This window comes from Rhinoderma darwinii, chromosome 3 (assembly GCF_050947455.1).
Source record: "Rhinoderma darwinii isolate aRhiDar2 chromosome 3, aRhiDar2.hap1, whole genome shotgun sequence".
NCBI classification, from domain to species: Eukaryota; Metazoa; Chordata; class Amphibia; order Anura; family Rhinodermatidae; genus Rhinoderma; species Rhinoderma darwinii.
This window is the reverse complement of record NC_134689.1, coordinates 115,455,314-115,468,541: the sequence shown is the minus strand read 5'-3', so window position 1 is coordinate 115,468,541 and position 13,228 is coordinate 115,455,314. Positions and strand designations below refer to the sequence as shown.

The 13,228-nt window shown below is 37.7% G+C and overlaps 1 protein-coding gene across 7 annotated transcripts in view; it reads right to left on the bottom strand.

The window, feature by feature from the left end:
• The window catches only part of ABLIM3 (actin binding LIM protein family member 3), a 169,945-nt gene extending 157,572 nt beyond the window's left edge, over window positions 1–12,373 (bottom strand). For all 7 annotated transcript variants that reach the window (XM_075856595.1, XM_075856591.1, XM_075856592.1 and 4 more), the window contains exon 1: window positions 11,881–12,373. In XM_075856595.1, the coding sequence (XP_075712710.1) occupies window positions 11,881–11,893 (13 nt within the window). In that variant the 5' untranslated portion in view covers window positions 11,894–12,373. The remainder of the gene's footprint in view (window positions 1–11,880) is intronic.
• Window positions 12,374–13,228: the final 855 nt, after the last annotated feature.

The window sequence follows — 13,228 nt, the reverse complement described above, 5'->3', positions numbered from 1 at the left end:
TCTATACAGACTGTGTCATTATTGATGTTACCACAAAGCTGAAGGGATATGGTTTTCGCCCGCGCTGTTGTACTATGATTATTCCAGCAAAAGCCATCTTAGCTGTATGATTAGTAAAATTGCTATTTATTCTACCACCATAAATGAGATTACATCAATACTTTTTGTTATCTCTTTCCAGCATAAATCATTATTTTTCATTTTTTCATTAAAAGCAGCATCAAACGTGAAACTGATTAAAGAGCATTTCCACATCATATGTTATATTATGGGGGGGGGGGCAAAAGGATTAAAGTATAAATTCTGCAATAGTATAAAAAAAAAAAGCCTTTCAAATGATGTTTCCATCATCCAGGAATGGATCCCAATCCAATACCCTGCTTTATTTTATCATAATTTCAAATTCTGTACTTACTTTGGGTCCGTCTTTTGTCTAGTTAGGAGATCCCCTTTTTATTACACCTATCGAAGGGAAAGAACGTGACAATTCCTATAGGCATCATGAAGTAGCTTCCAGAATGCTTGAACCTGGTTGACTCGCACCTACATACTTTGCGGTAGTTCAGATTGCCCTTGGGGGCTTTAATGGGAAACTTATAACTAGGAAAGACTCTCTTCACATTAGGGCATGTCTATAATGTCCTATCAAAGAGGTACTAGAGGGCAAAATTGCACCCCCTAATGAGAACCCCAGCGATGAGCCCTAAACTGTGACAGAACTTTTTGGCAAGCGTTTAATTCCCCTGCAGCACCACTACAGGGGAAATTAAGTATTACACAGTGCCCATTGAAAACAACAGGCTACCCGTGTAATGGATGGATGTGCTGAGAGAAAGATTGTCTTTTTAGCTGCCCTCTGCGCTATCTAATAGATGACGGTCCCAAAGAGGGGAGCCCCTCTACTAACACAAAAACCTTTAACAGAGTATTTGGACATGGGTTTTCTAAACTATACAACCCCTTTAAGTATTATTTCTTCAGTTCATTACACCAGTGGTTCGGAAACATAACTGATACAAATGCAATGTTAGACTAGTATCCGGCAAAATTTTTTTGCTATTACATTTTGCACTAAAGCGGTTGTCCTCTACCGTACAACTAATGACCTATCCACCGGAGACACTGCTACCTATTTAAACCAGGCTTCTATGTAGCATACTCCGTTCTCTATGAACTTTTAAAGGGGTTATGTGGGGACCAAAAATTATTAGCAGTGTACTCACTGCAGTATGTGGGTACACTCGCTAATATACATTCCGGTCCCCCGTTGCGCTGTTTCTTAGATTTTCATAGATTTTTATAGTGCAGGCGGGGGACCAAAAGTCTAGTTGCACAGTGACTTCTTTGATGACGATACGACTCTTCGTCATGCGACCGGCCCCGCTAAACTTTATGCACTCGCTGTACTACTACTGCTACTGCTTGGAAAATAAAAATCTGATGTTAACCTCTGGATAAAGTCATGTTGTTTTCTTTGGTAAAGGCTGCATTAGCATCCTCACAAATGAAGGTCACACTAAACAGCCCGTAATAGCCTAAAATTACACTACTTCTTCCTACTACATTTGCTTAGATAAACAATCTTATTTGGAAACAGCATAAACTGGACCTGTAATCAGATGCTCAGAGAACATCTCGGGTCATTAAATCCTGATGTCAGGTAGTCTATGCAAACAATGGTTATAGAAAGCAGTGAATGCTGTGTATCTATATAAAGGTATATCAGCTTTTCCTATTAGAAAAAGCCATAATGTGGAAAAGTCTCTATATAGAGGCAAGAATCCCTTTTCAGCAGCAAGATCTTAATGTTAGAATAGACTAAGGGTATGTTCACACAGTAAGGATTTGCCAAAGCAAATTCTGCTGTGGATTCCAGTGAAATCCGTGGAATAAATCCATGACTGAAGCTCAGGATTTCTGTGGCGGATTCGAAACTGTATCCATGCAGATTGGCTTTATTTTAATTTAATAGGTGCAATTTGCAGCTTTTCAGTGCAGAAGAATAAACATGCTGAGGATTATAAAATGTGCAGCACTTTCACTAATTCGCAAGTATTTTTTACCTATGGTGTGTAAATGGGAAATTACAAAAAGGGAAGGGGGTCGACAAGAAATTTTTACCCAGGGACTTCGTCCAACCTTGATCGAGCCCTGGGTGAACACCATTGTATAGAGTAGGGAAACTGCAGGGAATTCAGATTCAAAATGGCTTCCCTGAATCCCTTCAATAGATACAGGCTTTTTAATGGCAACTTGAATTCTGCTGACATTCTCACAAAGCAATGGCAAGGAATTGGAATTTCCAGCTAATGCCCTCCTTTATTAAAATATATCTTATAAAAGGAGCAACTTCTGCAGAACAATTATATCAAGAAACTAGCAGCACAACTCCCTAGTCTACGAGTGTAGGATCACTGAATGTGAACCTATACTATAAAATATAAGCTTCCTTGGTACAATGGACAGCTTGTGGAATACAATGGGAAACTGAGATGAGATCCACAACCTTCTAATATGAAGTAAAGCAGAATACAATTTGACAGTTGACACTTATTTAATACTAACATAATAACATTTCGAAGCTATTATTAATATTCTGAATGAATTTCATTATTGTTCTAAACTCTTTTGTTCTGTCAATTGCCACCTGAAAACCTGAAGAAGGATGCTCAGTTTTAGATTGGTTATGATCAATTCAGTTCTGCTCTTCTTCTTTCAGGAATTTCTCTTGGGAAATCTGTCTCAAAAAACATCAACTTGCATTAACCACAAAGCGAACTTACATCTCTTCCATCTGTAATTGGTCGAGAGACCATGAGATGTGAAAAAGCTGGTCTTTTGTAGAACTTATGCGCACACACACTATACAATTAGAGATGAACAACTTCTCTTCTTCATGTCTTATATACATGAGCAACTATTTAAAAATAACCTCTTATATTGATTCTTCAAGATGCAACTGATTTGCTATGAATCTCAACCTGGCCATCTGATTCTACCATACACAATATATTTGACTATATTCAGCTATTTGTAGCTTGTGGGTCACATCTGCAGGACATTTAAGGGCACTGTAGTGTGAGATAGCTTAGAAAGAGCCAGTTATTACATCATGTTGCTAAGCTCCTGATATGCATCTCCTCAGTGACTATTTATAACCTATTTGAATCTTTCAAGGGTACGACTGGGCAGATAACCAAGCAAAGTGGAGGGGGCTATACATAAATGTAGAACTGGGTTCAGTGGATTTGAAATTAGCTTATGCAGATATTTTCATTCGGGTGCTAAGCCTGGAGCTGCCAGTGTCGTCAAAGCAGCCAAGAGATTCATCGAGACGGGAGATTTTGTGACAAGACCTAGAGGTCAGTAGCATGGAAAGGCCGTCAGCGTATGGGCATGGACCATAGTCTGGCTGCTGAGAACATAGTGACAGGGAGAAGCCATCTGCTCCCTCAATCTTTTCTGCTGTCTGAGTTGGATGGATGCTCAATTTATTGAAGCATGTGTATATAACACATACAGCACGCTTCCCAGGAAAACATACATGATGAGAATTGTTCACCGCAGATAAACAAACAAGCACATACTCACATCTACATATGCCGGAATGTTTTGGATCCTGCATGCTTAATATTAACTATCAAAATCATATAGGTTTTTCTGCATCTGGTATACTATACACTATTACAACTTACCACTGGCCACATTTACGCCAAATACATACAATCGCCTTTTGTACAATTGATCATACAGAATAATTTCCCCCACTCAACTTTGCGCACACGCACATAGCCCCATTCCTGAGATTTTATCTTGTGTTTGCTCCTCTGCAGACTTCACAATAGCCTTACACATACCATTTACATGGAATAATAAGTGAGCAAAGAATTTACAGTATTGTTGCAATAGCAACATTTTTGTATAAATCTGTCATACAATGTCATACCTAATTTCAGGGATGAGAAAAGGTGGTGTAAATGTCCAAGGGTGGAAGATGGGCGATGAGTATGGTGTAAATAAGCCCTAAGATGGGGGCAATATTTGATTTTTGATACAGGGTCTAGGGTCCACTGTCTACATACTGGCTCGCATTCTCTTCTAAATACATTATTAACCCCTAAATCAGATGTAATAATTCTCTACTATAAAAAATTATCATACACATGAAGTATTGCTTTACTTAGCATATTTTAACACATTCTTATAAAACAGCCCAGGGTTTTTAGTGATCTACGTATCGAAATAATTGTTACTAGAAAATCTGCGTGAAATATTTAGCACAACATAAAAAGGTGGTATGTTTCAAACATGAATTCTCTTAGGTGTATATAACCTGCAGGGACAAAACACAGACATCTAATAGAACTGCAAGTAGCTGGGGGAGGGGTGTTAGTGGAACAATAACATATTGTAGTATCCATTTTATGATTTATCGTCACAATGCTTTGCATAAAATTTAAAATTGAATTTGCCATTTAGCTGTCTTGAAGCTACATTATTAGATTTATTGAAATATTGAACTATGGTACCCACAGCTTGTGTTTAGGGTAGTTTGTAGTCAGAACAGCACAGGTGACATTTACCGTTGTGGGCAGGCTGTTTAGATTGAACTGCCCTTTAGACCACTTTTACACGTCAGTATTTTGGTCAGTATTTTCCTTCAGTATTTTAACGGCAAAACTAGGAGTGGAACTTACAAAGAGAAAAAGTATAATGGAAATATTTGCACCTCTTCCATGTTTTGGACCCCTTCCCCCTGGTTTTGGCTTCCAAATACTGATGCAGCATACTGACAAAAATTCCATACGAGGAGTTGAACCCTATGACATTGGTAATTCTTAAGCAATAGGAGACTAAGAGGTCAAATAATTATTGAACATCTGCTTTGACTGCATCAGGAACCTTGAAACCACAAACATTACACTTACTAGCTATAATAACATGTGCTATGGCCATAAACACTAAATAGTGACCAGACTGGGTCAACATGTTGGTAAAATCTCTCTAGCTACTCCAAATAGCTACAATAAACATTGTCAGTATTTTGTTACAGCCCTGCCTGTCACCCATTAACTGTATAATCTATACCTATTGGGAATGTTTTACTGCAAGGACATCGAATCAAGGATACTCAGTAAGGACATATACATAATGCATAAGACCGTCCTAAACTGCCTCTGAACAAGTCTTGTCTAATTTTACATAAAAATATGGAAGAAATAACATGTAGTAATAATAATAATAATAATATTAATAATAATAATTAAATAAAAGTATTATTAAAATTTTTAACCAAACATTACCAATAAATAGATGATAAATTAGAATCACCACGTCCCTCTTACTCAACCCCCATTCATTTCTTCAGTTATCATATGTATTTATACCCCCATTGATTTCTTTAGTAGTCATCTGTGTATGTTTCTGAGCGGGATATTTACCATATTGGCAAACCAGGCACAGAACTAGGGCATTAGATGGAAGTTAGATGAAGAAGTGCTGTTAGCTGTTAGAAATTATGAAGTGGGGCACAGTCTGTAATTCTACTTGCAAAATAATTGTTCTGTAATCAAATTAGAGTAAATCTCTTGTCCCCTGCTGCGGTGTATTTAACTCTCAAATTCCTGCTTCTGCATGTTCTGATGCCTCTGTCTCCCTAGCTGTCAATAACTTCCTGCAGGGCTGGGGGGCAGAGTTTTAAAAGAGGTTACCTCCGTCATACAGCATGTGGATTCTCACAGAACCCATGAAAAAAAATGAAGGTACAATATAGGCCCATAGTCGGCTAATAAGGAAGTGTGCATAAGGCCTTATAGAAAGTAAAGGTAAATAAATGTAGCCAGGATCCAAGAAAATGTATAAGAAGTCCAAAAGGAGCTACTTCGTCTATCTTCACTTTGCACATGGTAAACGTGCTCAAAATGAAAGGACCAGGAGCTTCAGAATCTAAGAAGATTTCACTGGTCATGTACAAGCAGCGAGTTCAGCTACAGAAACCAGGATTGAAGATGGATAGAGGGTCCACATCAACAGAACAGTGGGAACCTTGTATTACAGTATATTATAGGATTATAATGGCTTCTATATGCATTTAAAGGGAACCAGTCACGTAGAACATGCAGTCTGATCTGCGGGTAGCATGTTATAGAGTGAGCGGTGCTGAGCAGATTGATAAAGCTTTGTGGGGAAAAATACAGTGTAACTTGTAATTTATTGATTTAAATCCCTTCTCATTCTGGGTTTAGGAGTCCAGTGGGCGGTCCTACTCAGTGATTGACAGCAAGTTCATACAGGGAAGGTTGTCAATCATTGAGTACTCAGTATCTACTACTACTGGACACACATAGGACATTATGTTCAAAGTGATAGGTTCCCTTTAAAGTGATGCTCCTGCCCAGTCATTCTTCTCCCTAACATTTTACAGAATCTAATAATTTATTAGTACATTTATTCCACTACAACATACTAAAGCTTTTTAGAAATTTCCAGCTCTTGGATTTGAATCCTGAAACCTTGGACCAGTGGGCGACATCAGATTAAAATTAACTTTGTGAACTTGTGTTTATGAAATACTGGTCTATAGGGAGTCCGTTTTATGAAATCTTCCACCACCTCAGGACCTAATAACTTTTATATAACTATACTGTCAGCAGCTTTAGAATAAATATTATTCATAAAAGCTAGAAGTCCATACAACATTTCCTATGCTGTTACTGGTAAAGTAGGTCTACTAAATCCCTCTATTACTATGATAATACACACACTACTCTCTGCTTGATGGTATAGTGAGCGAGTTACGTCATTCAATGAACAAGACAATAAAAAACCATTGTAAACACCAAACTATAATACAGAATCTAGGACAATGGCAAACAGCTACATAATTCATTGTGTGTTGTTACTGCCAAGGAATGTTGTGCCCTGAATGACACAATTAAGCTTATTGTGCCTCATCATCTGCTCCTAATTAAATATGCAACAGCGTCAGTAGTAATTGGTACATGATGACCACAGATGCCATAGGTCATACACAAGTTCTAGATAATGGCAATTTTTACAGTGACAAAGGGACCAATCATTGGTTGACCACTTCCCTCTGCTCTTCTTGCTCCGGCCCAACAACACTAGGGGACTTGCTGAGTCCAGTACTTTCCTACCATCAATGCTGACTAACATCAGTGATATTGGTCAATCCAACTGACTGCCTCTTTGGTCATCACTTTCAGTTTTTCAGGTGCAGTAGACGTCCAGCTTGGCTCCACTAGGGCTCTATAATATAGCTTAGTGTCAATTTTTTCTCCTACCAGTTATAAATCACAGAGCTTATAGAACTACTAACTCAATTTTTGATTAAGTCAGTTTCTATGTGAATACTGTCTGTCTAATGGTAAAAGTATACTTCTCAATTTGGCTAGGAATCGGTGCTCCATTTCTATCATATCCGACCTGATGACGATTACAGTAGACTTTTCTAAATTCCATCACTGCTTCCTTATCCTAAAGATTTTTTCAGGAATGATTTGCTATATAGATTGATCTGAAAGGGAGCTGTATCACACTTGAATATAGAAAATCCCTCCAAGTCAAGAGCACCAAGACCCATTGAAGCAGGGTTAGACAAAACCCAGGACCTTGGAAGCCAATGCACCAAAAAATTTGCTAGCAGTCCTTGCTTTCTATTGACTTCTATCAATATTCGTATTGCTGGGTTACTTAAAAAAAATAAAGCCATTAACATTTATCCCCTATCTATGGGATAGAAAACTGTTTACTAGAAGCCATAGTGGCACAATAGAGCAGTCCCCGACAATGTGCGCTGCCGCTCCATACAACTCTTTGTGAGTTATAGAAACAGCCAGGTCCCCCATTCTAACGTTCTCAGTAATCAAATCCCCCCCACTGATCAAACATTTATTACCTATTCTGTGAGTAGGTGATAAATCTTAACGGTTAGAATACATCTTTAAAGAGAAGCCAGCGTGGTGATCAGCTGATCCAGCTGTACCCCCCCCCCCCCAGCGATTGTAGCCTATCGCCGGGGGATAGAGCTGGATCAGCTGATCACCACACTGGCTTCTCCTTAAAGATGTATTCTAACCGTTAAGATTTATCACCTACTCACAGCAATGGCCAGCCACACATTTCCCCTGGAGATCCTGCTGCATAGGAACTGTAGCATTACAGAGCATCTCACCCTTCTGTCGCATAGAGGGTGGGTCCTGAGCGGGTCACCCCCTTTATGATGTTGAGAGGTTTGTCGTGCAATATATTTGACCTCTCAGTTTGTGTATACACAATGTCAACTTTACACTTTACTCTCTGTCTTTGAGCAATCAATAAAAAATGACAACAATGTAGGTGGTGACATTGACATGTCCTTACTGCATTCCTGTATTGAGACAGATCTCAGTTTAGAGCAATATATTTACCCAAGAGCTCAAAGCAGTGGGCATATTACCTGTCTGACAGGAGGATGTGACCAGACAAAAAGATCATCCAGTAGCTAGCTATTAAATAGACAAGGTGTAACAAGTTATTATTAAATAATTCTACAATAAGTAGTCCTACAAGAAAGCCATTAATACATTCATTTCATATCTATCTATCTATCTATCCATCTTATCTATCGTATCTATCTATCTATCTATCTATCTATCTATCATCTATCTATCTATCTATCTATCTATCTATCTATCTATCTATCTATCTATCTATCTATCTATCTATCCATCCATCCATCATCTATCTATCTATCTATCTATCTATCTATCTATCTATCTATCTATCTATCTATCTATCTATCTCATACCTATCTATCCATCTATCTATCTCATATCTATCTATCTATCTATCTATCTATCTATCTATCCATCCACTATCTATCTATCTATCTATCTATCTATCTATCTATCTATCTATCTATCTCATACCTATCTATCCATCTATCTATCTCATACCTATCGTATCTATCTATCTATCTATCTATCTATCTATCTATCTATCTATCTATCTATCTATCTATCGCTATCTATCTATCTATCTATCTATCTATCTATCTATCTATCTATCTATCTATCTATCTATCTATCTATCTATCTATCTATCTATCTATCTATCTATCTATCTATCTATCTATCATCTATCTATCATCTATCTCATACCTATCTATCTATCTATCTATCTATCTATCTATCTATCTATCTATCTATCTATCTATCTATCTATCTATCTATCTATCATCTATCTGTTATCAGTTTATTAAAACGCCATCATAGAATCATAACTTTTCTATGTTTGTTTAGCCAAAATGTACAGCAACATGTGACCATACACCTGTGGTTTTCCAATGGTACAAATATTAGGTATCAATGACATACAAAAATGTAACATACATATACAACGTAGCCCGTTGAAGTTATACAATATATCAATATGACCACAGCTGGTGAACACACTTTACACCAATCATGCAGCTGATCATCCCAAAAAAAATAAACAATCCATTTTATATCTCCTCAAATTGCTTGTGTGTGGGGGAAGGGGAGAGTTTTTCTTGCTACTAGTATATTCCTTCCTATGATCAGCTATTTGCTTGTGCTTTTTGTGCTGCTGTAAGGAAAAGAAACCAAGATAGGGTATCCATTAAAATGAATAACCTTCTATGTCATTCATTATTTTTACTCACAGTCCTTGGAGTTCTCTACTGGCATGGGCTTGCTTGAACCAACTCTTTACACCCTGGCTTGTCCCTGAATATTCGCAAAAAGAGGTTTATCGTTTATGTCACTGAGGCAGATCCATTTTTAGTCCATGACATCAGTACTGTGAACACCTGTGTCTCTTGGCTGCACTTTCTCAATATAACTGAGATGTCGAACATGTGCATAGAGCCAAGTGTGCAGCTTTAAGGGACCATATTCGCACCATGTGTTCTATATGCTTCAGCCCTACTTCGTAGCATCATACAAAATAATTCTGCCCTGGAAACATCCAATTCATGGTTTGGTCTCTGAGACAAATAGAATATTAGAACCCTAAAATATCTCCAACCTGATCTTAGGATAAAAGCATCAATTATGAAGTTGCTTGACCAAGACCATTTTATTATCTAAACCGGTGTGATATGATAAAGCAAACACAATCATAATCTACTATGATAAGCCTAATATTATTACCCATTATCTGACAAGACTTCTTCATTCAACATCCTATATACACAATAGTCAATGTAACTCAGATTAGAAATACACCGTCATATGCAATCTTTGTGAACATATTCTCGCAAGTAGAATGCTGTTGTTAGGCAATGACATCAGTGCCCTACTGAACTTATGAGATAGTCATATTCATGGAGAACATAGATAGATGATAGATAGATAGATAGATAGATAGATAGATAGATAGATAGATAGATAGATAGATAGATAGATAGATAGATAGATAGATAGATAGATAGATAGATATGAGATAGATAGATAGATAGATAGATAGATAGATAGATAGATAGATAGATAGATAGATAGATAGATAGATAGATAGATAGATAGATAGATAGATAGATATGAGATAGATAGATAGATAGATAGATAGATAGATAGATAGATAGATAGATAGATAGATAGATAGATAGATAGATAGATGATAGATAGATAGATAGATAGATAGATAGATAGATAGATAGATAGATAGATAGATAGATAGATAGATAGATAGATAGATAGATAGATAGATATGAGATAGATAGATAGATAGATAGATAGATAGATAGATAGATAGATAGATAGATAGATAGATAGATAGATAGATATGAGATAGATAGATAGATAGATAGATAGATAGATAGATAGATAGATAGATAGATAGATAGATAGATAGATAGATAGATAGATAGATATGAGATAGATAGATAGATAGATAGATAGACAGACAGATAGATAGATAGATAGATAGATAGATAGATAGATAGATAGATAGATAGATAGATAGATAGATAGATAGATATGAGATAGATAGATAGATAGATAGATAGATAGATAGATAGATAGATAGATAGATAGATAGATAGATAGATAGATAGATAGATAGATATGAGATAGATAGATAGATAGATAGATAGATAGATAGATAGATAGATAGATAGATAGATAGATAGATAGATAGATAGATAGATAGATAGATAGATAGATAGATAGATAGATATGAGATAGATAGATGATAGATAGAGATAGATAGATAGATAGATAGATAGATAGATAGATAGATAGATAGATAGATAGATAGATAGATAGATAGATAGATAGATAGATGATAGATAGATAGATAGATAGATAGATAGATAGATAGATAGATAGATAGATAGATAGATAGATAGATAGATAGATAGATAGATAGATAGATAGATAGATCTCTTATCAATACTGTGCATATATAGAAAATGTAAAACTTGCACCAGTAGACACAGTAAAGCCTTTATTAGATCCATTATAGTCCATGATGCGGCCAGTTATTTATACACTATAGACAATGACTATAGATATAGACAGAAGACTGCTTTAATCGTTTTTGAAGGTCTAGTGAAAGAGTTGGGTTTTATACAAAGAGCACCTTATGGACAATACATTGTACCAATGCAAACATTACAGAGGCGACTGGAAGATACATATTTACAAATACAGAGACCAATCAAATAATAATAATAATAATAATAATAATAATAATAATAATAATAATAATAATAATAATAATAATAATGCAAACATCTGGGGAGCACAACATAACACAGTACAATAGTTATTACTATACATGTATTTATGAATGCCACCATCTATATGCAGCATTACTATATACAGGGGATGGGTGATGTAGGTGGCATGTACTTACAATTAGTGCTCATGATGCCAGTCTCCTGTTCTCATCCAACCCCAGAGGAAAGTGAGCGCTCTGCTTGTGGTGTGTGGCACCCTGTGCTGAGTCCTGCTGTGCACTGTCGTCCACTTAGAAGCAGCTCCCCATGCCAGCCATCCCCGGGCACAGTGCAGCCTCCTCTGCTCTCAGGTAGACAGAGGCTGGAGAAGAGAGTACACACATGCAGCAGGAAGACAATACTGACAGGGGAGAGATTACAGGGAGGTGACTGTGTGCAGGAGTAATGCCACCTCCTCACAGCACACGCCTAGAGCCACACACTGTCACTGTCACCACTCTATAGAGCACAGGAGCCTGCAGCTCTCCCAGCACTTGGGGGTGTGGACTGTGAAGACAGAGGGGGAGGTAGATACACCACACCGACCAGACTGCTCTTATCCCTGCCCGGGGAAGGGGGGAGCTCTGTTGTCCGCTGGTGTCTGTCAGTCTAATGCTCTCCTCACTGGGAGTCCTCCGGGACATTCCCATGACAGGGGATGCGATTACTGGTATGAACTGAGCACTGTTAGCGCATGGTCTGCTGCCACCTACCGGTCAACAATGAAGACGCCTGAAAACAAACCATATGGTGGAATCAAAGAGAACAGCAGCTCCGTCTGCGCTGCATATTGTACCTCAAAGTTCGTGAGGTAATGCTGCGTGCAGCCGGTGCTGGGCCGGGGCTCCTCACATGCACTTCTTTATCATTTCCACTGCTGTATTTAGATGCACATTGGGGCCATGTAACAATAAAATGACTTTTACTTGCAATGTTTTCCATTTCTTGATACATTTTAAATCGGCATTTTTCTACTTGAAATGGAGAATATCACATAATAAGGCTGGGTTAACATCTGCTTCAAAAGAAACGCTTTTGTTAAAACACCCATTGAGGTAAATGGGTGTTTTTTTAAGCTCAGTTTGCTTTAGTTCCATTCCGTTCCATCAGATTTCAGTTTCTATGGTGGAATCAAAAGCGCAGACTGCAGCGATATGTTTTCTGGAACTTTCCGGTTTTTTTTTTTTTTTTTTTAGGGCCTGTTCACATCACCGTTCATTTCCGTTCCGGGGTTCCGTCGGAGGGTGAACCCCGCAACAGAAAGTGAAACTGACAGCACAGCTTCCGTTTCAGTCACCATTGATCTCAATGGTGACGGAAACATCGCTAATGCTTTCCGTTCGTCACCATTCCGGCTGGTTTCCGGTTTTCCGACGGAATCAATAGCGTACCCGACGGAACCCTCCGACGGAACCCCGGAACGGAAATGAACGGTGATGTGAACAGGCCCTTACATGGGAGTCAATGGATTACGGATACAAATGT